At 48.4% G+C, this 26,225-nt stretch overlaps 1 protein-coding gene across 1 annotated transcript; it reads right to left on the bottom strand.

The window, feature by feature from the left end:
* Window positions 1-11,600: 11,600 nt before the first annotated feature.
* Window positions 11,601-24,581, bottom strand: LOC126929531 (beta-crystallin B2). The gene is made up of 6 exons (XM_050745970.1): window positions 24,513-24,581; window positions 22,703-22,782; window positions 18,815-18,933; window positions 15,849-15,981; window positions 14,201-14,343; window positions 11,601-11,866 (listed from the first exon to the last, which is right to left on the bottom strand). The coding sequence occupies exons 2-6, from the start codon at window positions 22,754-22,756 to the stop codon at window positions 11,698-11,700; spliced, it is 618 nt and encodes a 205-aa protein (XP_050601927.1). The 5' UTR covers window positions 22,757-22,782; window positions 24,513-24,581; the 3' UTR covers window positions 11,601-11,697.
* Between the last annotated feature and the right edge of the window lie 1,644 nt (window positions 24,582-26,225).

The following is a 26,225-nucleotide window of genomic DNA, read 5'->3' as shown; positions in this document are numbered from 1 at the left end:
CCGTGGCTCACACCTATAATCCCAGCGCTTTGGGAGACCGAGATGGAAAGATTGCTTGAGCTGAGCCCAGGAGTTTGAGACCAGCCTGCGCAACAGAGAGAGACCCCACCTCTACAAAAAATAAAAATAAACCATTATCCAGGCATGATGGTGCACACCTGTAGTCCCAGCTACATGGGGGGTTCAACCAGGAGGATCAGTTGAGCTCAGGAGATCAGGACTCTGTAAGCTCTGATGGCACCACTGCACTCCAGCCTGGGCAAGAGTGAAACCCTGTCTCTAGAAAGAAGAATACAGTTTGCCTCCTGAATATATAATAATGATGAATATAAAGTATGCCTGGAAGAAAAGGAGGATTTGACCAATATGTGGACCAATCTTTTGGACAGAAACTGCTATCTCAGGAAATGGCAGCGTGAGCCACCTTGTTGATGTTTCCTCATTCCTGGATTAATGGAGAGAAAGAAAATGTATGCCCAATCCACTCAATGTTGCCTTCTTTAGTGAAAAAAAGAATAACTTTATGAAGAAGCAGCATTAACTATAAACTGGTCTTGGTAAATGAACATATCACCCACTTATTTTAATGAAAGAAAGATGCAGAAAGGTGAACAATTTAAAGAAATACAAAACCCAAAGGCAATGGTAGCCAGGTGCAATGGCTCACACCTATAATCCCAGCACTTTGGGAGGCTGAGGCAGGAGGATCATGTGAGCCCAGGAGTTCAAGATCAGCCTGGGCAACATAGCAAGACCATCTTGGCAAAGCAATGGTTCTTAAACTTGGGTTTACAGTTGGGAGGGGCTGGTTAAGTGAAGATCGCTGGACACCCCTCCCTCCCAAATTGTGATTCAGTAGGTCTAGGGTAGGACCGAGAACTTGCATTTCTTTTTATTTATTTATTGAGACATGTTCTCACTCTTTTGCCCAGGCTGGAGGGCAATGGCGAGATCATAGCGCACTGTAGCCTTGAACTCCTAGGCTCAAGTTATCCTCCCACCTCTGCCTCTTGAGTAGCTAGGACTACAGGTGTGCACCACCACGCCCAGCTAAGTTTTTATTTTTTATGGAGATGGGGTCTTACCATGTTGTCCAGGTTGGTCTCGAATTCCTGGCCTCAGGCGATCCTCCCACCTCAGTTTCCCAAAGTGTTGGGATTATAGGTCTGAGCCACAGCTCCTGATCAGAACTTGCGTTTTCAGCAAGATCCCAGGTGATGCCAGTGATGCTGGTTTGTGGCTTACACGCTGAGAACCACAGCTTCAGAGCAGCTGGGAATACCTTTGGGGACTCACTAATATTAACTCTGCTTCGCTGAGTCTCTTTTCTCACAAGAGGAGCCAGGAAGCACTCGACAGCCTCTTAGGGGCAGAAGGGTCTGGTTTTCAGCTTCGTGCTGGGAGGAGCTTCGGGCAGCCTGTGAGCGCCTTCCCATCCACATCCCCAGCCAGCTGCTTCATCACTTGGGAGGTGATGGTCAACCTGCCCAGCACCTCGGTCCCACCTTGATAGAAACCAATTCCGTTGCTGAAGAAGATGGGTGGGGTGGAGTCCACGTCCCAGGGGATTCTGAGGCCGGCATCCCATCCTGAGCAGGCATGGTTCTCCCCACTGGATGAGGTCTTATCTGACAGAAAGTGCTCCTCTCCACCTTTTTTTTTAAACCCTCCCCACCACTCTGCTCACCTGGGTTGTCTCTGCTTTGAAGACTCACCCCTAGTGGTTTTCTTATTTCACCCAGGGGGCACCAAAAAAGCAAGAAAGTTTTGTTCCCCCATCCCAAGGTCCTGAGACTCACTCCACAGAATGATCCTGTTTGCCAGAAAAACGTGAAACACCCCAGAGGTCAGAGATGGCCAAGGAAGTGCAGAAACCCCCCTCCCAGGGCTGATGACTGCGCTTTCAGCCTCCCCTGAGAGCAGTGACCACATCTCCACTTCTACTTTCCAAGGCCTCCTCATGGGTGGGGGGTTTTTTAGAGTCATTGCCAGTCAGGAGTGAGAGGGACAGAACACAGCACCCTTCCAGAACTCACGATGATGAAAAGAGAAACTTCCTGGAAATTAAAATAAAAAATACAGAAAAGCACAAAGCAAATGGTAACAATTGCCTAAATGGCCCATACTACAAACTCACCATTTTAAATAAACCTGGCATGTTTTCCAGTCTTTTTTCTACATGCATACTTAAAAAAATTATGTAACTCAATCAAAATCATTAGCGTTTTGTTTAGAAAAGAGAAATTGGACAGCAGCTGTGTTAGATCTTCCTGAAAAAAGAAACAAACAAACATTATGTTTATTTGTGTCTATTGCCAGATAAGCTAAAGGAAAGGTCAGCAAACCATAGCTTGTAGGACAAATCTGGCTGAATACTTCATTTTATACAACCCACAAGCTGAAAATACTTCTCACATTTTTAAATGGGGAAAAAAAATCAAAGGAAGAAACTCACGTGTTCTCACTCATATGTGGGAGCTTAAAAAGTGGATCTCGGCCGGGCGCGGTGGCTCAAGCCTGTAATCCCAGCACTTTGGGAGGCTGAGACGGGCAGATCACGAGGTCAGGAGATCGAGACCATCCTGGCTAACACGGTGAAACCCCGTCTCTACTAAGAAATACAAAAAATAGCCGGGCGAGGTGGCAGTGCCTGTAGTCCCAGCTACTCGGGAGGCTGAGGCCGGAGAATGGCGTGAACCCGGGAAGCGGAGCTTGCAGTGAGCTGAGATCCGGCCACTGCACTCCAGCCTGGGCTACAGAGCGAGACTCCGTCTCAAAAAAAAAAAAAAAAAAAAAAGTGGATCTCACGGAGGTAGAGTAGATTGGTGATTACCAGAGGTTGGGAAGGGAAGGTGGGGAGGGAAGAATGAAAGAGAAGTTGGATAATGGTACAGAAATACAGTTCGATAGAAGAAATAAGTTCTGTATTCAGGCCGGGCATGGTGGCTCATGCCTGTAATCTCAGCACTTTGGGAGGCAGAGGCAGGTGGATTGCTTGAGGTCAGGAGTTTGAGCCCAGCCTGGGCAACATGGCAAAACCCTGTCTCTACAAAAAATACAAAAATTAGCCAGGTGTGGTGGCACGTGCCTATAATCCCAGCTACTCAAGAGGCTGAGGTGGGCGGATTGCTTGGGCCCAGGAGGCGGAGGTTGCAGTGAGCTGAGATTATGCTACTGCACTCCAGCCTGGGCGACACAGTGAGACCCTGCCTCAAAAAAAAAAAAAAAAAAAGGTTCTTGTATTCAATAGTACAGCAAGGAAATTATAGTTAACAATAATGTCTTACAGATTTCAAAATATCCAGAAGAGAAAAATTGCGTTGGGTAATGTCCCCAACACAAAGAAGAGATAAAAGATAAATGTTTGAGGGGATGGGTATCCTGATTACCCTGACTTGATCATTATACATTGCGTATGTGTATCAAAATATCACATCTACCCCCCAAAATATCAGTAAATAAATTTTAAAATGTAAAAAGGTAACAAAAATATTTGTGTAATACATGACAATGAAATTCAAATTTCAGTGGACATAAAGTTTTACAGAGGTACAGCCTCACCCATTCATTTACCTACGGCTGCTTCTATGTGATGCCAGCAGGGTTGAGTAGTTGCCAGAGACCATGTTGCCCCCCACAATGTGAACTATTTACTACCTAGTTCTTTGCAGAAAAAGTTTGCCAGCACCTACTCAAAGTCTGGTCGGTGGTAATTGTTTGTTATCAATCTGCGATGAGATAAACACAGAAATTGAGAGTAAGACTTTAGAAACTTTTGACTGGGCATGGTGGACTCACCCCTGTAATCGCAGCACTTTGGGAGGGTGAGGCAGGAAGATCTCTTGAGTCCAGGGGTTCAAGACCAGCCTGGGCAACATAGTGAGACGTCCGCCATCTCTTAAAAAAAAAAAAAAAAGAAGAAGACTTTTAATAATTTGACAGTCTGTTTTAATTGTTGATTAAAAATTTTTAAATTGGGGATGATTGTTGTATTTTTCATTTTGCATTTCTGGTCTTTCATTTTTATTATATTCTACCAACTTTTCAGTCTATAAGGGATCGAAAAAGGTAAAACACAAAAACTGATCCCTCACTACAGATAATGTGTGTTTTAAAAACATTCTTTTTTTTTTTTTTTTTTTTTGAGATGGAGTCTCGCTCTGTCGCCCTGGCTGGAGTGCGGTGGCGCCATATAGGCTCACTGCAAGCTCCACCTCCCGGGTTCACACCATTCTCCTGCCTCAGCCTCCCAAGTAGCTGGGACTACAGGCGCCTGCCACCATGCCCAGCTAATTTTTTGTATTTTTAGTAGAGACAGGGTTTCACCGTATTAGCCAGGATGGTCTTGATCTCCTTGTGATCCGCCCGCCTCGGCCTCCCAAAGTGCTGGGATTACAGGCGTGAGCCACTGCGCCCCGCCAGAAACATTCTTATAAATACCAAATATTGTTCTGTAACTTGCCTGTTTTTGTTGTTGTTGTTGTTATTGTTTTGTTTTTTTACCTCCAGCAATATTTCTGAGACATGCCCATGTTGAATACGTAAGGTGTTGTGTATCCCTTTTGTCTGTTGCATGATAATATTATTGCATGCTGATTAGTACTCATTCTCCTTCTGAGGGACAGGTAGGTTGTTTCCAGTTTTTTGCTAGTGCAGACAACGCTGCTCTGAGCATCCTGAACCTGTCTGCTGGTACAGATGTGGGAGAGATTTTCCAGGGTAAACACCCAGTGAAGAAATAGCTGGGCCTCCAGATTTCTGCATCTTCAACGTTATTAGAATTTGTCAAATTCTAATTTTTGCAAAGTGATGGCACCAGTTTACATCACTGCAGAAGCACTTTAGAGTTTTTGTTCCCCAATCCTTGCAAACATTTAGTATTGGCTGATGTCTGAGTTTGGGTTTAAAATTCTTAGCTTTGAGCAAGCTTCAGACCTTTTTAGGCGTTGAGGAGGCGGTGAGAGGTTTTACCTTTTCTCCCTCCCTCCCGCTGTATCTCCAATTTCCTCCAGTTTCACCTGTCTGCCCGCTGTGAGCTGACCTGGCCTGGGGCTGTACCTGGACCCTGATTTTCATAAAGCCTCCCTCCCGGTTCTCTTGCACACCCCACGGCTCAGCATCTTGCGTTCTCTCAGCTCCATTAACCAGGGGCTGCCCTAGGAGGGAGCAGGAGTTCCTGGCAACAAGTGACAAGGTAGGCTTGACAGGCAGGCTCCTTTGCTTTGGAGCAGCAGGCAGCACAGGAGAGAGTCCCCAATCACTATCCAATGAATGAATGAAGAGCGAAAAGGCAACTAGGCTGTCATTTATTGAGCAACTACTTCGTGTCAGGTCGGTGACCAGGTGTCTGAGAATTACCAATGGGGAAAAAACCCCATGGCCCTTGGTTAGATGAGGAAACAGAGTCTCAGAGAGGTAAGGTCATTTGCCTGCCGTCACAGGGTCAATGAGTAGGAGATCTGGGACTTGACTCTAGCCCTGCCTGACTTCAGGGGCCTCTGGCTCCACTGCCTGGCTTGGGGCTGTTTCCACTGCCTCTCTTAGGGCTGCCCTGTGGCTTCCTCCCCGTTTCTGCCAGGCTCCAGCCCACTTCCCAGGGACTAGTCTGGCTGCTGAGTCCAGCTCTCCAACACCAAGAACTAGTCCCCTGAAACCCAAGGCTCCTACAGATGGTCAGGCAGGCCCTCCGCAGCTGCTTAGAGACAGTGGTCTGTCCACCTTCATAAGCCCACCTGCTCCAGCTGCCCGTCCCTCTACCCCATCACGCTAGGGGGTGAGGTTGGGGCCTGGCTGAGTGGCTGCATCTGGGGACATGAGAGTGAGGAGGAGAGGAAGGAGAGAAGGTGGAGGTTGGAGAAAAGTGGGGGTGCAGAGCAGGAGAAACCAGAGGACCAGGAGAAAGAGCAAGAAAAGGGCAAAGAAGAAGAGGGAAGCAGAACAAGGGTGGCAAGAGGAAGATGGGAGCGCTCAAGTTTATAGGAGGCCATTGGTTTGGACTGAGCTCCTGGCCTAGGACCCACCGACCAAACCAAAATGGAGTGACTCGTGCTGATGTGCCACACCAGCAAGCCCAAACCAAGGTGTTTGCCCAGCCTTCCAGTTTCAGCCGGCAGGAGAAAGAAGTTCCCTAGGATTTAACCTTTACAAGGAAAGTAACTTTGAAAGGACCATTCTGTTTTTTTATTCTCTGTATCTTCTTCCTTCTGCCTGTTGCTGTCTGTAAATAAATCTCTTCTGTTCAACTCATCTGGACACATATTCTATTTTACAGAATGAGGTGTTGCCCAATTCTAGAATGGCAAATAGAAGTCAATTAAGGGCTGGGCGCGGTGGCTTACACCTGTAATCCCAGCACTTTGGGAGGCCGAGTCAGGTGGATCATCTGGGGTCAGGAGTTCGAGACCAGCCTGACCAATATGTTGAAACCCCCTTTCTACTAAAAATACAAAAATAAAAATAGCCAGGAGGTGGAGGAGGTTGCAGTGAGCTGAGATTGTGCCACTGCACTCCAGCTTGGGCGACAGAGCGAGATTTCATCTCAAAAAAAAAAAAAAAAAAGGTCATTTAAGGCCTTTAAACTAAATGTGTTGTAATTTTGTGACAGGAATGAATGAGTGAATTGGTGAATGAACATGCGGAAGGGGTTTCCATCCAGGCCATCTGGCAAACTCCTACTCCTTCTACAAAACCCAAGCCTCCTCCTCCCGGGAGCCTTCCCTGCCCCCACCCCGTCCCCCACAGGCACCTCTGAGCACTTCTCACACTGCACTTATTTACCCAGGGCCTTGCTGTGTGGCTCCGCCCTAAACTTCATAAGCGTCAACTTCTGGACTCTTCACTGCAATCCTCTGAGCGGCACTATTATTGCTCCCATTTTAGAGGAAACTGAAGCACTGAGCGGTTGCTCTGTCACATGTCTGAGTGGCGGGCTTTGCTCCGCGGCTTCTAGTGACATCATGGGTGAGAAAGCTCTTCGGAATCTTGGAATCACCTTCCTAAGACAAAGAATGGTTGCTGGATTTGTTTGATTTTTTTTCTCCGCCTCCCAACAAGTTTTGGAAAGCAAGGCTGCAGAAAGACACGGGGCTCTGGAGGCGGCCCGGGGACAAGACTGTCTGGGCTCCGGGTTCTCTGAGCCTCAGTTTCCCTACCGAGGGCGGCGAGGCTCGGAGGCCTCGCCCACGCCTGTGACTAACGGCGCTTGCCTCCAATCAGGGCCTGCGCAGCTCGGGCCGCCCGGCGAACCCCTAGGATGAAGCTTTGCTGACACCTGGTGGCTGCAGGGGAAGTGGAACCTTGAGGACCGATAAAAAGGGTCCGCCCGGTCCTGCAGAGACCGGAGAGGAGGGAACTGTAAACTCAGAGGGGAGGTGAGTAGGGTGGACGTGCAGAGCACCCCCCACGCGAGAGAGAAAGAGAGGGAGGAAGAGGGAGGACGGACAGGGCACTCTCTAGGAAGTCCCCAGGAAGGCTGGAAGTCGGAGGTCAAGGCGTTGGCAGAGTCGGGTTCCCCTGGGGGCTGCAAGTGAGAATCTGCTCCGTGTTTCTCTCCTAGCTTCTGGTGGGTGGCCGACAATCTGCGGCACTCCTTGCCTTGCAGAAACAGAACCCCAGCATCATCTTCACATGACATTCTCCCTGTGTGCGTGGCTGTCTCCACGTTTCCCGTTTTCATAGACACCAGTCACATTCCAATAGGGGCCTACGCTACTCCAGTATGATCCACTCTTAATATAACTAATTACATTTGGCCGGGCATGGTAGCTCACACCTACAATCACAGCACTTTGGGAGGTGGAGACTGGAGAATTGCTTGAGGCCAAGAGTTCGAGACCAGCCTGGGCAACACAGTGAGACACCCCGACCCCCACCCCGCCAAATCTCTACGTAAAAAATAAAAAAGTTAGCAGGTGTGGTCATGCACGCCTGTGGTTTCAGCTTCTCCAGAGGCTGAGGCAACAGGATCACTTGAAAGCCCAGTAGTTGGAGGCTGCAGTGAGCTATGATTGTGCCATCACACTCCAGCCTGGACAGCAGAGTGAGACCCTATCATTTAAAACAAAACTGCACTTGCAATGACCCAGTTTCCAAATAAGGTCACATTCTCTAAGGTACTAAGGATTAGGATTTCAGCATATGAATTTGGGGGGGTTCTCGTTCAATCCATAATAATCACCATTGCTCTACTCTCAAACTATTACAATGCCCCCAGAGTGAGAGCTTCTAAGGACAGGGAATCTGTCTTACTACTTTGTATCTGTACTCTGCCCAGTTCCAGGAGTGAAATAGGCACTCAGTAAGTTTTGGATGAAGAATCAATAAAGAAATGAACGAAAGTAACATTTATTTAGCATGTGTTAGTTTCCATCTTTATGATAATCATTTTAACCGCTTTAACAAGGTTTTCCATGTGCCCCCACATCTCTGCATTCCAGCCACCACCCTGCCTTTGTGGAGTTTCTCAGAGCTACCAGGCTCCTCCCACCACAGGGCCTTTGCACATGCCACTCTCATCTGGGACACTCTTCTTTGGCCTCTTTACCCCTGTAATTTCTACTCTTCCTTGAGATCTCAGCTGGAGTCTTTTCCTCAAGGAAGTAGCTTAGACTTGTGTGGATTCTGTTTTTTTAACTTTTATTTTAGGTTCGGGGGTACATGTGCAGGTTTGTTATAAACTCGTGTCATGAGGGTTTGTTGTAGATTATTTCATCATCCAGGTACTAAGTCAAGTATCCAAATAGGCACTCAGTAGGTAATGGTTGAAGAATGAATGAAGAAATAGATGATAGTAACATTTATTGAGCACTTACTGGTTTCTTTTTTTTTTAATTTTAACTTATTATTTATTTATTTATTTTTGAGATGGAGTCTCACTCTGTTGCCTAGGCTGGAGTGCAGTGGCGCAATCTCGACTCACTGCAAGCTCCGCCTCCCAGGTTCAAGCAATACTCCTGCCTCAGCCTCCCTAGTAGCTGGGATTACAGGTGCCTGCCACCACACCCAGCAATTTTTTGTATTTTTAGTAGAGATGAGGTTTCACCGTGTTAGCCAGGATGGCCTCGATCTCCTGACCTCATGATCTGCCCGCCTCAGCCTCTCAAAGTGCTGCAATTACAGGCGTGAGCCACCTTGCCCGACTTTTTTTTTTTTTTTTTTTTTTTTTACTTAAGTTCTGGGATACATGTACCACAGTGGTTTGCTGCACTCATCAACCGATCATCTATGTTTTAAGCCCTGCATGCATTTGGTATTTGTCCTAATGCTCTCCCTCCCCTTGCTCCCCACCCCTGACAAACCCCAATGTGTGATGTTCTCCTCCCTGTGTCCATGTGTTCTCATTGTTCGACTCCCACTTATGAGTGAGAACATGCGGTGTTTGGTTTTCTGTTCCTGTGTCAGTTTGCTGAGAATGACGGTTTCCAGCTTCATCGATGTCCCCGCAAAGGACATGAACTCATTCTTTTTTATGGCTGCATAGTATTCCATGATGTATATGGAGCACTTACTGGTTTCTACCTTTATGATAATCATTTGAACCACTTTAGTTCATTCAACAAGGTTTTCCACTTTTCCAAATGTGAGGGGATGCTTCTAAATGGAGTCCTAAAGGGGCGAGAATTTCTAAAACATTCCTGAAGAATCATGTTATAGGGCAGTGGTCCCCAAATGTTTTGGCACCACGGATCGATTTTGTGGAAGACACTTTTTCATGGGCTGTGGGCAGCGGACGTTAGATTCTCATTGGAGCATGCAACCTAGATCCTTTGCATGTACAATTCACAATAGGGTTTGCACTCCTGTGAGAATCTAATGCCTCCGCTGGTCTGACAGGAGGCGGAGCTCAGGCTGCAATGCCCACCTCCTATTGTGCAACCCCCATTTCCGGCCATGGGAGACCCAGGGTTTGAGGGCCCCTGTTTTAGGGACCTCAACACTGACTACAAAGCAGTAGTCATGAACATAAAGTGGCAAAGTGCGGGGATACACTGACTATAGGAACAGAAAAGACAGCCCATAAAATCACCCCATCTATGGGGAAGGGGATGGATCAGCAAGGTGACTGCGCTGCAGTGCAGCAAATGGACTCCTTCATGAATGATTTTAGGACATCGGATGTCCAAAGAGGAAAAAAAAAGAAAAGGAAACTGAATCTCTACCATACACTACATGCAAGAATCAGCTCCAGAAGGATTAAGAACGCAAATGTGAAGAGCAAAAGTTTTAAAAGTTTAGGGAAAAAAATATATTGGGGAATTTCTTTGTAACCAGGGATTAGAAAGAATTTCTTCAAGGTTGGCCGGGCGTAGTGGCTCACTCCTGTAATCCCAGCACTTTGGGAGGCCAAAGCAGGCGGATCACAAGTTCAGGGGTTCAAGACCAGCCGGGCCAACATGGTGAAACCCCTACTAAAAATACAAAATTTAGGCGGGCATGGTGGTGCATGCCTGTAATCCAGCTACTCAGGAGGCTGAAGCGGGAGAACTGCTGAACCCGGGAGGCGGAGGTTGCAGTGAGCCAAGATTGTACCACTGCACTCCAGCCTGGGCAACAGAGCAAGACTCTGTCTTGGGAAAAAAAAAAAAAAGAAAGAAGAAAGAATTTCTTCAAGGAGATGTGAAAGGCATAAACCCTAAAGGAAAATATTGCTGTTTGACTACATTAAAATTTAAAATGGTATCAAGAGATACCAAAAACAAAGTGGCAAGAGGCTGCACCCAGGAAGCAGATATTTGCACTGCATATTAACCAACAAAAGCTGAGTCTAAAGACAGAAGGCCTGCAGCATTTCGTTTCAGCCTTGTCGCAATCCCATTAGGAAGGTACTGTTTCTCTCCCATCTTCCTGAGTAGAAGCATCAAAGCTCTGAAGGCAAAAGGACTTGCCTGAGCCTCTATCCCTGGCCAATGGCCCAGAACAGCAGTATAAACCAGCCTTCATTCCCAGATCATTGCATCACCTTGAGCCTGGCTACAGCCAAGATCCTCACAGCTCAGTAGTCTCTTCCTCATTGAAGTAGCTTAGATGTTGTGTAGATTCTTAAATTACTAACAGTTGCCCGCAGCCATATGATGAATGAATGAACACACTCACAAACGTGGCATTCTGACCTCTCCCTGGGCTGGAGTGGGGGATTCAGGGTTCTTGGCTTCTCTTGCAAATCAAAAAAGACTCCCAGACTCAAGGGGATAATGTGATAATGTGAGAATGGCGGGCAGTGAACACGTTTTTAAGGGCTGGGGCACCCATCACATGCCTCTGAGAATGACTGTGCTCAGCAACCAGCATGTAACAGGGGGCTCAGGAGCTCAACCAAGCCAGCCACTCAGAGGCAAGGGAATTTCAAGTCAGATGAAGAAATAAAGGCTCAGAGAGGTTGGGCACTGTGTCCAAGGTCACACAGCTAAGCAGCTGCAGAACCGTAAGATTCAATAAGGGTTCTGTTGCCCTACTCCTAGCCCAGATACATGCTGATTCTCATTTCTCTCTCGCTGTCTCTCTCTCTCTCTCTCTCTGTCTCTCACACACACACACACACACACACACACACACACACACACACACACACCCAGCTGCTGGGGGGATCAAAGACCCACAGCAGACAAGTTGCAAGTCACACTTTATTCACTCTCTGGTTGGTCTGGAGGGTTCCTGGGCAGCAGGTCTGGGTCCTGGGAAAGAGGCATGGTGGGGAGGGTACTAGTTAGAGGGGTGGAAGGCGCCACGTTGGTGCCACTGCATGTCGCGGATGCGGCGCACAGACTGCACCTGGGGGTGAGGGGCCCCAAAGTCGCTGCTCTCCTTGTAGTCTCCCTTCTCCAGCAGGTACTGCAGCCCGCGGTAGCCGGGGTACTGGTAGCCAACCCACCTGCAGGACCAGAGGTGAGGGGAGGGTGAACCGGGGGAACAGGAAGAGAAACAAGAGAGAAGCGAGGGGAGAGCATCCATAAGCCACTAGGAAGGGTGAAGCCTCCCAACCATTGCCACTTCCCAGGAGTAAGCAGGACACCCTTTCCACCCCACCCTTCCAGCACTGAGCCTCTGCTTTCTTCCTTCTCTTGATGGGGAGCTCACTGCCTCCTGAAGCAAATTTTGACTGAAGGCCTGGTACTGGGGTCAGAGCAAGGGGGTGGTATCTTAAGCTCACTGAAGTTTAGAATAAGTCAGACCTTTGAACCATCTCCATCCACTGCTATCCCACCTCCAAGCCCAGCTGCAAGGCCAAAGAAGAGTTGGGGGAGGTTCCACGGGCCTTCTGATGAAAGAGGTTCCAGGGGCTACTTAATGAAAGTGCTGGTCTTCTCTCCAGAAAATGTCACACAGGCCTGGCCTGCAAGGATCTGCCTGGCCAGTCTCTATGGACATATCCAGCTCTACTTCGCATTCTTATGCTCCCACATCTCTGCATTCCAGCCAGTGGCCTTTGTAGAGTTTCTCAGACCTACCAGGCTCCCCCCACATGCACCACAGGGCCTTTGCACATGCTGCTCTCATTGTCTGGGACGCTCTTGCTTGGCCTCTTTACCCCCGCAATTCCTACTGTTTCTTGAGATCTCAGCTCAAGAATCTTTTCTCCAAGGAAGTAGCTTAGACTTATGTGGATTCTTAAATTATTAACAGTTGCCCCTTCTAGACTGTTGGCTACACAGGGCAGAAGCCAGATCTCTTTAATCTCCTTCACCCTGGGCACCTAACACAATGCCTGGCATATGACAGCACTGACAAATTGAATGAATGAATGAATCAATGAATGAATGAAGGGAATGAGGGAATGAAGGAGAACAGGAGCACAGAACTTTGCACACCACTTTAGGAGTTTGACAAACCCCAAGAAGCCAGTATGTTTGGCTAAACTGGTTCTGTTGGGGGGAAAGAGCCTTAATTCATAGCACTTGCTGATTTCTATGCTGTAAATGCACCCACTGTGGCTGGTTTCAAGCTACCAATGATTAGTCAATCAGTTCACACAAATTCTGAAAATGTAAGAGTCGGTTCCAGGCTGGGCGCGGTGGCTCATGCCTGTAATCCCAGCACTTTGGGAGGCCGAGGCAGGCAGATCATGAGGTCAGGAGTTTGAGACTAACCTGGCCAACACAGTGAAACCCCGTCTCTACTAAAAATGCAAAAAATTAGCTGAGTGGCCGGGCGCGGTGGCTCAAGCCTGTAATCCCAGCACTTTGGGAGGCCGAGACGGGAGGATCACGAGGTCAGGAGATCGAGACCATCCTGGCTAACATGGTGAAACCCCGTCTCTACTAAAAAATACAAAAAACTAGCTGGGCGAGGTGGCGGGCGCCTGTAGTCCCAGCTACTCGGGAGGCTGAGGCAGGAGAATGGCGTGAACCCAGAAGGCGGAGCTTGCAGTGAGCTGAGATCCGGCCACTGCACTCCAGCCTGGGCGACAGAGCGAGACTCCGTCTCAAAAAAAAAAAAAAAAAAAAAAAAAAAAAAAAAAAAAAAAAATTAGCTGAGCTTGGTAGTGGGCACCTGTAATCCCAGCTATTTGGGAGGTTGAGACAGGAGAATTGCTTGAACCTGGGAGGCGGAGGCTGCAGTGAGCCAAGATTGTTCCACTGCATTCCAGCCCGGGCGACAGTGCAAGACCCCATCTCAATTTAAAAAAAAAAAATAATAATAAAAGGCTGATATAATCTATTTCCAACACACTGCTGCCCAAAGCTCATCTGTGGACCCCCCATGGAATCCAAATTTTTTACCATGAGAAATCCCCCATTGCTGATGGCCAGGGTCGATGTGCCCAGGAACTTCCATTCAGAGGAAAATGACACCTCCTGTTCCCAAATTTAGGGACACATGCGGTCAAAGGCAACATGGGCTGGTCCTCCTGCTTCTCAGCTTTCAGACTACTCAACTCATTCCTTCCCTCCTGCCTCAACCTAATCCTCCCTCTGCCTCAACTTGCCCCTCTGACATACATGTCTTGCTCACTGGGGCTGAGGTAAAGGCCAAAGTTTCTCCACTCCAAAGGCCATTTCCCCAAAGGCAGCTCTAGAGAGAAATTCAGGGGCTGTAAGCCACCTGTGAGCAGAGAATTCCCATTTACTTTCCAGTGGGAAGCCAGAGGTCAGCAGAGTACACTGATGTGTGCAAGATCACCAGTGTACACAGGGCAGAGCAGGACTTAGGACCCGAGAGTCTCAGTTCCTGGGGCAGGGTGAGCCAGGGCTGGCAATGCGCTTACGTGCCACTCTGCACCCGCACAGATGACACCTTCTCCTGGTAGCCGTGGGCGTGGAAGCTGGGTACGTCGTCATCTATGATTTCCATCTTCTTCCCGGTGAAGTTGGGGTTTTCATAGAGGATGATCTTGTGCTCTTGGCTGTCCTATTGGCAGAGGATGTGGGGAAGTGAGTATGAGTGACGGGGCCCAGGGTTGGCCTTCCCACCCCATGCTCATGCCCCAGAGTTGGGATCCGCATGTCCCACACATCACTCTCTGCCCAGTGCACCTACCACGTGTCTATGACAACTGCTGTTGGATCGCAGCCATTTGTTAAGTTTCTACTGGGCCATTTTCATGTAACAGACACTCTGAAATGCTACACTTTGGGGAATATTTGATTCTGAAATGTCATTTTTTCCTCCTATGCCTCAAGTTTCTCTTTTATAAATGGCAGCTACAATCTACCACCCACTCACAAGTGCACACCCACACATGCACACACAGGCACACTCACAGGCATACACACACAGGCACACACATGCACACACACACATGCACACAGGCGCACACACACACGCACACCCACACATGCGCGCACACACATGCGCACACACGTGCACACACACATGCGCGCACACACACAAGCACACACAGGCACACACGCACACACACACGTGCACACACATGCACACACAGGCAGGCACACACACACATGCACAGGCTAATTGTGCCCCTAATAGGCACCTGAGATATTTTGATTTTTCTTCATTTCTACATCTCTTCCCATCCTCCTGTTCCTGTAACATTTTCCTTAGTTATCTAATCCTTTAAACATTTTCAGTTTAAGATAAGATTTTCAGATAAGAAAACCCTTATCCCTTAGACATAAAATCCTTTTATGCCATTTGGCAGATGAGGAAAATGAGGCACAGAGAGGTCAAATGACATGCTCAAGGCCACACAGATGGGAGCAGCACAGCCAACATGGGAACCTGGGTCTGTGGGGTGTGAAGTCCAGTGTTCTCCAACCTTCCAGTAGGTCCTGGGAGGAGCTAGACTGGGCTTGGAGGGTTTGGGAGTGTAACTGAGCAGTGATGGGCCCTGTCCCCTCCCCGACAGTTTACACACTCACACACTAGTAAGAATCGGGATCTCAGAAGCACTGAAAACTCACACTGGCACGAGTCTTGAAGAAGAGCTAAACCACCTTCTCCTCCAGTCCTGAACTCAGAATTTCTTGTATTTCTGATGGCTATTGATTATTGAGCAATGACTCTGTGATGGGAGTTGCCCAACCCTGCGGGGTGGGGGGCACCAACCACGTAAAACAGAATGTGAATAGTGCCCTCTGGGGCATTTCATAGTCTTGTGATTGGAGACCCCTGGAGTTGCGCAGCGTGACAACCCTCAAGCTAATAAGCACATTGGAATCTCAGGACAGTAGATACCAATATGCCCATTTTACAGATGAAGAAACTGAGGCTCAGGGAAGTAAAATGACTTTTGCAAGGTCACCCAGTGAGGAGGTTCCTCACCAATCAGAAGGGGCACAATGCTAGAGGGGCAGGCTCTTTCCTGGTCTCAGGACCTCCGGCTCCAAGGTGGCAAAGACAGAAAGTAGGATGATGGGCAGAGAGAGAAAGTAGGATGATGGCAGGGGGCTCACCACTTTGATGGGCCTCAGGGAGCTGAGGGAGTCTGTCCTGCGGCTGCTGGTCCACGAGTCCCAGCGGGGGTACTCGCCCTTCTCAAACACAAACTGCTCGCCCTTGCAGTTGGCCTGTTCATAGCCCACCCAGCTGCCATGGAGACAGAGAGAAAGGGGGCAGGTCAGTTCCACTCCAAGCTTCCTATGGCAGGATCCTGGCTACTCACGTTGGCCCCTGGGGTTCACTCTTGCCCAACCCGGCAAGATGTAGTAGCCCCACCCGAACCTTAGCACGGCAAATCCAAGCGCACAGTCCCCCCAGTTATCCAGAACTCAGTGCTATGTTGCCTTTAACCACCTGGAACACAGTTAAGAAATAAGAAGGCGGTCTAAATAACGGCCCGCAACAAATACCAATATATAGACGCCATGCACTAAAGCCAATAGTATGCTGGTAAGTTAACAGCCAACTCTCAAAAAACAAAACAAAAATTAACACTCTTGATTTGCAGCGTTTGCCAATTTCCATGGTGTAAATGCTCCCACTGTGGCAGATTTCAAGGTATGGCACGGCTGCAAGTGGAGCTGGGGAGAGAGATGCATAGTCAGCCTTCACCACTGAGAACTGACCCCAGACCCCCTCGGTTGTGCCCAAATCCCTCTCTTTGGATCTGTTTCTTCTCTTGTCCCTGTTGTTAGACTCTGCCCAAACTCTGGTTTTGTAGATCCACATTAGAAGAAAAATAGTACATTAAGGAGGGAGGGATGGCCTTCAGGTCGGGCATGGCTAATAGAGGAAGGCAAAGAATAGGAGAAAAAAACGCACAAATCTCAAAATGATTAGCATTCTGGGGCCAACCAGTGCAGAGGCAAACATTTCAGCATGTGCAATAATGGCTGTTCAGAGGAATAATCTAAGTTATTAATGGAAGAGGAGATCATGTTTATTATCCTCTTTTGGAAGAGTAGTCTTGATCCAGCAATTCTACTTTAGGCAATGGGTCCTTAGAAAACAGTTGTCAAGGGGCCAGGCGCCATGGCTCATGCCTGTAATCCCAGCACTTTGGGAGGCTGAGGCGGGCGGATCACCTGAGGTCAGGAACTCGAGACCAGCCTGGCCAACATGGTGAAACTCTGTCTCTACTAAAAATACAAAAAATTAGCTAGGCACGGTGGTGCATGCTTGTAATCCCAGTTACTCGGTTGTCTGAGGCAGGAGAATTGCTTGAACCAGGGAGGTAGAGGTTGCAGTGACTTGAAATTGTGCCATTGAATTCCAGCCTGGGTGACAAGAGCTACAACTCCATCTCAACAAAACAAAACAAACAAACAAACAAAAACAGTTGTCAAGGGATCACAGATATCTGAATAAGGATGTTCATTGTGGCATTGTTTATAATATCCAGTAACTGAAAAACTTATCCTACAATCAGGGCTTGGATATGGCATATTCAATCATGGACTGTTACAAAGCCATGGTAAGTAATGGCATAGGATGTGGGTTATCAAATGTAACTGGTGTAACTATCACCAGGTAAGCTTGTTAAATGCAGATTCCAGGCTCTAGAGCTAAGTTTGATTTAGTGGGACTGACATGGGGCCCGAGAACCTCCATTTTAAAGCATCTCCCTTCTGGGAATCTGATGTGAATTTTCCTCAAACGACTTTGAAAAGCACCAACATAAAATGCTATTTAATGACATGGAGAGAGTTCATGCTACCTTGTAAAATTTCCAAAGTGAGTAATAAAACATCATGTTTAGTATGATCCAAGTTTGATTTGATTATACATACACACACACACACACACACACAGAGAGAGAGAGAGAGAGAGAGAAACAGAGAGAGAAAGAGAGAAGGAAATCTAAATTCATACCAAAATCTTAATAATGGTTACTTCTGAGTAGTGAACAGAAGTCATACGGTTTTTTGCTTTAAACCATATCTTCTTAGTTTTAAACAATAAATGATAGTTAATAAAAATATTAAATGTTATATTTTTTTAAAAAGAAAGCAGAAGAGTGTAAAATCTCTTTGGGAAAGTTTTTTTCATCAAAATATTTGAAAAGGCAGCTGAAAATCAGATGTGACGCTTAAACAGTCAAATCTCAGTTATCCAGAAAGGGATTCTCTTAGACACAACAGATTCCCTGAGCATGTCAGATGACCAAGGCTTGGCATAGCCACTGCTTTAGCTGTGTTCTGCACATCTTCAGGTTCTGACCCATGTAGGGCCGTGGAACTCTGCAGAATTCCCTGAGAACCTTGAGGTGTGGTATGGCTCACCTTAGGATCTCCAGCTGTATCTGACTTACTGGCCACCAGTGGACATTTCTACATCCTGAGGCTTTGACAGAGAAGGAGTGACGAGAGAAGCTGTGGTTTGTGTCCCAGACACTCTGCAGGCTCACATAAGACTATGCTCAGCTACATGACATAAGGTGAGTCAACCATTCAGCTCCCCTTCTCTCTTGGATACAGACCTGGCCCCCAAGTGTGCCAAAAAATCTGTAAAGACCCAGTATTGTCAGGACTTGGGAAGGGAGGAGTGGATGCAGAGCTGGGACATCCAGCCTTAAACCTCCCAGGATTGAGGACACTCCTGGAGCCAGAGACTGGCAGTTCTAAAAGCTTCATGAGTCACTATGTCCATCTTCCTGCCTTGACCTCTGTATCAGGCTTTCTACATGACCCTTTCCCTTCATCCCCAGAGCACATGGTCATCCTTATCCTACAGAGGAGGAAACTGAGGCTCAGAGGGGGAAGGTCCTGGTCCAACACCACACAGCCTAGAAGTGGTGGAGCCTGGATTTGAACCCAGCTCTAACTGACTGCAAAGCATGAATTATCTCCATACACTGCCAGTCCCCAAAACTTGATCCCCAGATTGCAGACAGGAGAACAGCAAGGGTAGATTCCTCCAGTCCACAACCTGATCACCTCACCCAAAGTCCGTGACCAGGAGAGGCCACCCAGGTACTTACGGTCCAGCCTGCACTAGGACAGAGCCTGCCTTCTCCACGCCAGTCTCCTTCAGGTTGGGGCAGGGCCCATTGAGCTCATGCGAGTGACCTTGAAAGTTTTCCTGCTCAAAGATGATGATCTGCAACAGGAAGCGAGACTCAGACCCTCATCATGATGAAGAGAAGTGACAGTTGGCTGGTAGACGTGGGGAGGGAGCTCAGAGAACCCAAAGGATGCTGAAGGGTTCACCTCCAGAGCGACAAACCAAACATAAAAATCAAACAGCCCTGGCTCTGGCTATAAGCAGCTGTGGGACCTTGAGCCTGCATTTGTCCTCTCTAAGCGTCAGTCTCCCCGTCTGTAAAATGGGAAATAAAGACAGAACCCAGGCTGGGTGTGGTGGCTCACACCTGTAATCCCAGCATTTTGGAAGGCTGAGGTGGGAGGATTGCTTGAGCCCAGGAATTTCAGACCAGCCTAGGCAAGATGGCAAGATCCCACTTCTAATTTTTTTAAAAAGAAAAAGAGGCTGGGCGCAGTGGCTCAAGCCTGTAATCCCAGCACTTTGAGAGGCCGAGACGGGCGGATCACGAGGTCAGGAGATTGAGACCATCCTGGCTAACACGGTGAAACCCCGTCTCTACTAAAAAAAGTACAAAAAAACTAGCTGGGTGTGGTGGCGGGCGCCTGTAGTCCCAGCTACTCGGGAGGCTGAGGCAGGAGAATGGCATAAACCCGGGAGGCGGAGCTTGCAGTGAGCTGAGATCCGGCCACTGCACTCCATCCTGGGCGACAGAGCGAGACTCCATCTCAAAAAATAAATAAATAAATAAATAAATAATAAATAAATAAATAAAAAGAAAAAGAAACGAAGACAGAAACTGCCTTGTGATATTGTTTGTTAGAAGGATTCAGGGGAGCATAATTTGCACACCGTATTTGCTCGGCTTGTGGGAGACATAATTATGTTAATTAAGAGATGTTGTACAGATTCCAATAAGTGGCAGAGCTGAAATTGGAGCTCAGGCTTGTCTGATGCAGCTGAAATGGAAGCAACACTTTGCGAACCGTAACAGGTGCATGTAGCACCTGGGATCTGGATAAGTGCAGTTTCTGAGGGAACAGGTCTGGGGTGCAGCCCTGGCTTCTGCATTTCCAATCATCTCCCAGGTGATGCTGGTGCCACTGGCTTATGGACCAAATTAGGAGTACTGACGTGCTAGACCACGCGTTTGAGCTTCTCCTCCTCCCATTAGAGCTGCACCGGTACCTTCATATACACCCCTTACCTCCATTTCACCCATAAAACTACACACACCTGGGCCCTTTCTCCAAGCCTCCACAGAATTCCCAGGTGTCCCTATGAGCTCCCCCTTGAAATACTTCTTAAGAGGACTTCACTCCCCTTGTCTCACCTGGTATTATCAGCCCAAGGGAGGGGGCTCACGAGATCCCCATCAGGGAAACTGAAGCTCTGCAAAGTGAAGAGACCCACCCAACATCTCCCACATCCAAATTAACTATGAGGCTAGCTGCCACCTTTCATGGTTCCAGTGAGAATTTTGGAGGCAGAGCTTTTTCAGCCACATCTCCCCAGCAAACTGCCCCTGGATGAAAAGATGGGCTCAGGTCAGCACACTCCCAGTCGGGGAAGCTACAGAATCGACATGGTCAGCACAGGCTGGATAAACATAGCCCTGACTCCCAGGCCTGGGATTAGCCACACAAAGAAAGGAAAAGGGGTGCCCCACAGGGCTTAGAGGTGAATTCCATGGGCTCAATCCAGCCTTTACAATCAATGACCCAGCCCTTTACGGTCATTGACTCGGCCAGAGATAGGATCAGGAGACAAGGGCTCCATTGTGTCCTCTGTTACATCCAGTTGTGCAAACCTAAAAAGCAATTCAATACTCTGGGCCTCAGTTCTCTCATCTGTAAAATGGGGAATCAAGAATATGGAAGTTCGGGGCTAGTTTATTATTACGCCAGCCTGGGAGACAAGGGCTTGTGGGCGGTTACCACATAGTATTTGTGCTGCTTGTGGGAGACATAATTACGTTAATTAAAAGACATGCTACAGATCCCACGTGAATAAGTGGAAGAGCTGAAACTGAAGCCCAGGCTTGTCTGATGCAGCTGAAATTGAAGCAGCACTTTGCGGACTCTAACCTGTGCACGTAACACTGGGATCTTGATCAAATGCAGTTTCTGAGGGAGCAGGCCTGGGGTGCCCACCTGAAGAGGGTTAGGCAGGTGAGGAAGGGTAGTTTCTCCATGCATCTGAAAGCCCAGAAGCTCAGAGGACCCAGGAGCTCACTAGCGTTGTTATTATTAATCGATAGAGTGGAGGGCAACATTTTACAAATTGTCTAATCCTTTAAAACTGCACTGTCCCACACAGCAGCCATTAGTAACATATGGCTACTGAGCACGCATAATTAGTCCATACTATTACTTATACTGTGCTCTAAGTGTAAAATACACATCATATGTTGAAAATTCAGAATGGAAAAAATAATGTAAAATATCTGCCTAATAATTCTTATATTGATTATACATTAACATGCTCATCTTTTGGATATATTGGGTTTCATAAAATATAATATGAAAATTAATTTCACCTGTTTCTTTTTACTTTTAATGATGTGGCTACTAGAAAATTTTGCATTACCTATATGGTTCACATCATAGGTCTAGTGGACAGTGCTTCTTGCTTTTTTCCAAACTCACCCAGCTCATTCCCACCTTGGAGTCTTTGTGCCTGATGTTCCTTTTGTCTGGATGCTGTCATCAACCCTCACCCCCATTTTTAATTTTTCTGTGGAGATGGGATCTCACTATGTTGCCCAGGCTGGCCTCAAACTTTTTGGCTCAAGCAATCCTCCCGTCTCGGCCTCGCAAAGGCACCCCCAATTTTTACATAGCCGCTTCCTCACTTGACCCAGGTGTGTGCTCAAAGTCACCTCCTCAGAGAGGCCCTCCTGGAACACCTGAGCTAACACAAACACTGCGACTCTCAGGAGCCCCTTCCCCTAGTTTACATTTATTTGTAGCACTTCTCACTACTGAAAATCATATATTCATTTATTTATTGTCTGTCCTTCTTCTGGAAAGTAAGCCCCATAAGGGACAGATCGGGGTGAGCAGGTGAGGGGCTGCATCTGCTCAGGCTTCCCTGGCCCAGGAGGCACCAAGTCAGACCAACGGGCCATTCCTGAAGGAACCTGTGCCTGGGGTTACCAAAGCAGAGAGGCACAGGAGGGCAGCCAGCTGGGTGCTCCTCGATAGAGGTTTGAGGGCAGACTCGGTGTGACAAGCCTCTGACATTGTGATAAGATCCTGCTGCCCTTGGGCGGGCAGGTGGACGAGAAATCAAAGAAGGGATTATTTGGTGGTGTTAGGTGGATGCGCACCCCGGGCCGGGTGTTAGGTTGAGCCTGGTTTCTTTGGCTCTTACAACTTTCCTATGCAATAAATCTGACTCCTCCTTTTACAGAGATGGAACGGAGGCTCAGAGGGATCAAATAATTGGCCCGGGTCACACAGCAGGTGCAGAGCCAGGACTCACACCAACCTTCCATCTACTAATCCCACCTCTGACTGAGAATGAGGGTCTACTCCAGTTTCAGGGAGCCCTGTGGACAGTAGGGTGTGGGAAAACAGGTAAGGGAGAGAAACTGAAGTCTCCAAAGCCGGAGGCTGGTACTGGGAATCCCAGCATGCCAGCTATGGGCTGGGGAGGGACTCTCAGAATCAGCCCCAAGTGTGTGGGTAGGGGAGACTGAGTCCCAGAAGGGCAGGGGTGGAGAGGGGGTACCTGTGAAGAAAGATGCCAAGCCCATTTTACAGAAGGGCAACTAAGTCTGGGAGAGGAGCATTGCATGCCCCCTCCTCCGAGAGGTACCCACCTTGGGGTTGAGGGACTGTGGCTTGCCCGCCTGGGTCTGGTGGTCTGAGGCCATGGTGGACTGTCCCGTGCAGGAATGACCTGGAAGACATGGGAAGCAGCAGTGAGGACCTGGAGGGGCCACTGACTTTTTCACTCTGTGGGGACTTGGGACCACTCCTCTCTGGCCCCAAATATTCTTCTTTTCCCCCTGGTTTCAGGCTGTCCCAGAGCTGTGGGGTCCATAATCAGCTACTTGAACTTCTGTCCTTAGCTTCATTTATATCTATCCAGGCCAACTCCAGGAGGAGGGAAAAATGAGGTCTACTCAAAAAAAGGGTGGGGGGCAGTGAAAAACTGAGCTTAAATGAGGTCCCAAGTGGGTCCCCAACACTCAACCCCAGACAATGGATACCATGCAGAATATAGAACAGTCAATCCCAGAATTTCTGCCTTTATGCAGAAATTTCCTAAATAAAATTGTGTGGAACAAACAAAGCCTATGCATTGGCTGTATTTTGTGGTGTGGTGGTGCCCAGTTTAGGAACCCACAAAGTTCCCTATCCCCCTGCTCTTTCTCCCACCCTCTCTCTGGGACTCCTCTCCCCATCCCGGTACCTAGACTTCTCTTCTCTGCCACTGGTTTTACGCCCCCATTAGTGAAATCATCTGATACAGAACCCATGTTACAAGAAAGGGAAGAAATGGGTGCAATGGTAGAAACCCAGGCACTGTGGCAGGCAGCAGGATAGACCTGCCTTAGCTATTGAGAACATCAGAAAAGTCTGGAAAATTGTCAGCCTCTTCCCGCTTCCTGCAGGAGGGGTGGTCAAAGCAGGCTGTGTTTCTCAGGGGTAAGAGAGGAAGCCTGGCCTTACTCTTCAGAGATAACGCCCAGCTTCCAGAAGCCGCCTCCACACGAAAGGCCAAGACTGGATGTTTCCCAGAAGGAAGAAATTCAGTTAAGCACCTTGGGAGCCAAACCTACTGCTCTCCGGCAAGAAACCAGCCCTCTGGGCTCGTCAGAGTGCCTGAGGTTCTGCCCTATCGCTTCCGGGTCCTGAGTGTTCACAGACTGAAGAAGCTCAGTTGGTCCAGTTCAGGAGCAGTCTCTGCTGCCTACTAGAATTGAGACTCTGGGCAGGTCACATCCTCTCCCTATGCCTCAACTTCCTGTTCTATAAAATGGGGGCAGTAATGATGTCTAATAATACCTGTGAACAGGTTGTGAGGATTCAATTATGTAATGTATAAAACCGGAAGCACTTGGCCGTGGTCCCAGAACACACTCAGCATGCAGCGAATGGCAGCAATTGTGGCATTATTAGAGTCATTTCTACCATGCTTTAGTGGCATTGAAATAACCTGTTGCTGGGAGCTGTCACATACCTGAGGCTGCATCCTCCCCCTAGCACTCTCAGAGACTGGGCACAGAGTGGGTGGCCCAGAATTGCAGATGTGGAGGAAAACGGACTCACCCACCTAGAAACAAGGCTGAACTGTCACTGGTTTGATTCTTGCAAAACCCTCAGTTACATTCTCCTCCTCAGCGACTGACAAAACAAGGATGCTGATAGTCTGTTTAATATTAATAATAAAGAACATTGCTGCAATACCCACTGTGTGCCAGGCACTGTGCTGGATGACCCACCTACCTTCTCTTCACAATAAAGAAGCCTTTTGGACCCCCTTCCCGTTTACCAGAAAACTGAGGTTAACAGCATTGAAGTCTCTGCCCAAAGTCACTTGTCAGAATCCAGGTGCTCCCATGCTTTCTGGCAGGGGTGAGGATGACAGAAAGAAGGGAAGACAAGCAAAGGAGGCAATCTTACCGGTGACACCAGCCCCTGCGAGTGCTGTGAAGCTCAGCCAGCGGGAGGTGGCATTTATACCTTCCTCAGAAGTGCCAGTGCCAAGATGAGTGACTGCTGTGTTCCTGCGAAAAGCAGGGTGAGAATGCTGGATTAAGCTCTCACCAAAGCTCGGGTCAGCAAATGCCCACAGACATTGTGTCTCTGCACAATAATGTCATTAGCTTTCAGATTCGGCCGCGCCAGTGCGGTCAGGCGGCTAGGCAAGGAGATGCCCGCTTTGCATGCATCAGCCGTCCGGCTGCCAGCTCTGGGGGCACACTGGGTTCACTGGTGCGCTCAGTCAGGCCCTGAGGCATGGCAGACACAGAGGAACATCTCCGTGGACCTGGGGAAGAACAAGTAAAGAAGGGTGGTTTGGCAGAGCCTGGGCTTCATTCATCTACCCATTTATTCATTCAACAAATATTTGCCGGGCATCCATTTGGTGACAAGCTCTGTTCTAGGGGAGAGTGTCAGGAAGAGGACCTACCCCAGCCCAGGCATTTCAGAAAAGCTCTTGGGGGGTAGCGCATCCCTCAGGGATGGAGAAGAGGAAGAATAGGGTCAGGGGACAGGTCCAAGTAGAAAGGGTCCATATACAAGGAACCAGCATAGTGTATTTCGAGAAGACCTGAAAACAGGTTAACAAAGCTAAGGCATGCCATGTGACAAATAGAGCCTGTGCCAGGTGGACAAGGTGGGCAGGGCCTGGTGTTGCAGGGTCAGGGAGGACAATTATGGAGAGTGCATTTTATTCTCAAGGCCCCTGGCTGTTTCTCTTTCTCTCTTTCTTTCTTTTTGAGACGGAATCTCTCTCTGTCACCCAGGCTGGAGTGCAGTGGTGAGATCTCGGCTCACTGCAACCTCTGCCTCCCAGGTTCAAGTGATTATCCTGTCTCAGCCTCCCTAGTAACTGGGAGTACAGGTGTGCGCGACCAGGCCCAGCTGATTTATTTTATTTTATTTTATTTTATTTTATTTTATTTTAGTAGAGACAGGGTTTTGGCTTGTTGCCCAGGGTGGTCTCGAACTCCTGAGCTCAGGCAATCCATCCACCTTGGCCTCCTAAAGTGCTGGGATTACAGGCATGAGCCACTACACCCAGCCTGTTTCTTAACCACTGACCTAGAGTGAGGCGCTGTTAGATCCCTACCACTGGCCCTGTTGCTGCCACGTGGGTGCCCAGCCTTTACTCAGTTTCTTTTTTTTTTTTTTTTTTTTGAGATGGACTCTCGCTCTGTCACACAGGCTGGAGTGCAGTGGCACGATCTCGGCTCACTGCAAGCTCCGCCTCCTGGGTTCAGGCCATTCTCCTGCCTCAGCCTCCCGAGTAGCTGGGACTACAGGCACCCACCACCACGCCTGGCTAATTTTTTGTATTTTTAGCAGAGACGGGGTTTCACTGTGTTAGCCAGGATGGTCTCGATCTCCTGACCTCATGATCCGCCCGCCTCGGCCTCCCAAAGTGCTGGGATTATAGGCGTGAGCCACGGCGCCTGGCCTTTACTCATGTTTCTTTAGTGCACACACCTTACTTGCAGCCCAGGCTGTGTCTTGATCCAATCTGAGACTTGGAGACTGGGTCAAGTATACCTGCTTTCCCCTGTTTCTCGTTTCCTTAATGCACATATGCATGCACACACATGTACACACACTACGCGCACATGCCCTAGCCCCCTAACTGAGCTGTTC

The sequence above is a fragment of the Macaca thibetana genome, chromosome 10, assembly GCF_024542745.1.
Source record: "Macaca thibetana thibetana isolate TM-01 chromosome 10, ASM2454274v1, whole genome shotgun sequence".
Classification (NCBI taxonomy): domain Eukaryota; kingdom Metazoa; phylum Chordata; class Mammalia; order Primates; family Cercopithecidae; genus Macaca; species Macaca thibetana.
This window is presented reverse-complemented; position numbering and strand designations above follow the sequence as displayed.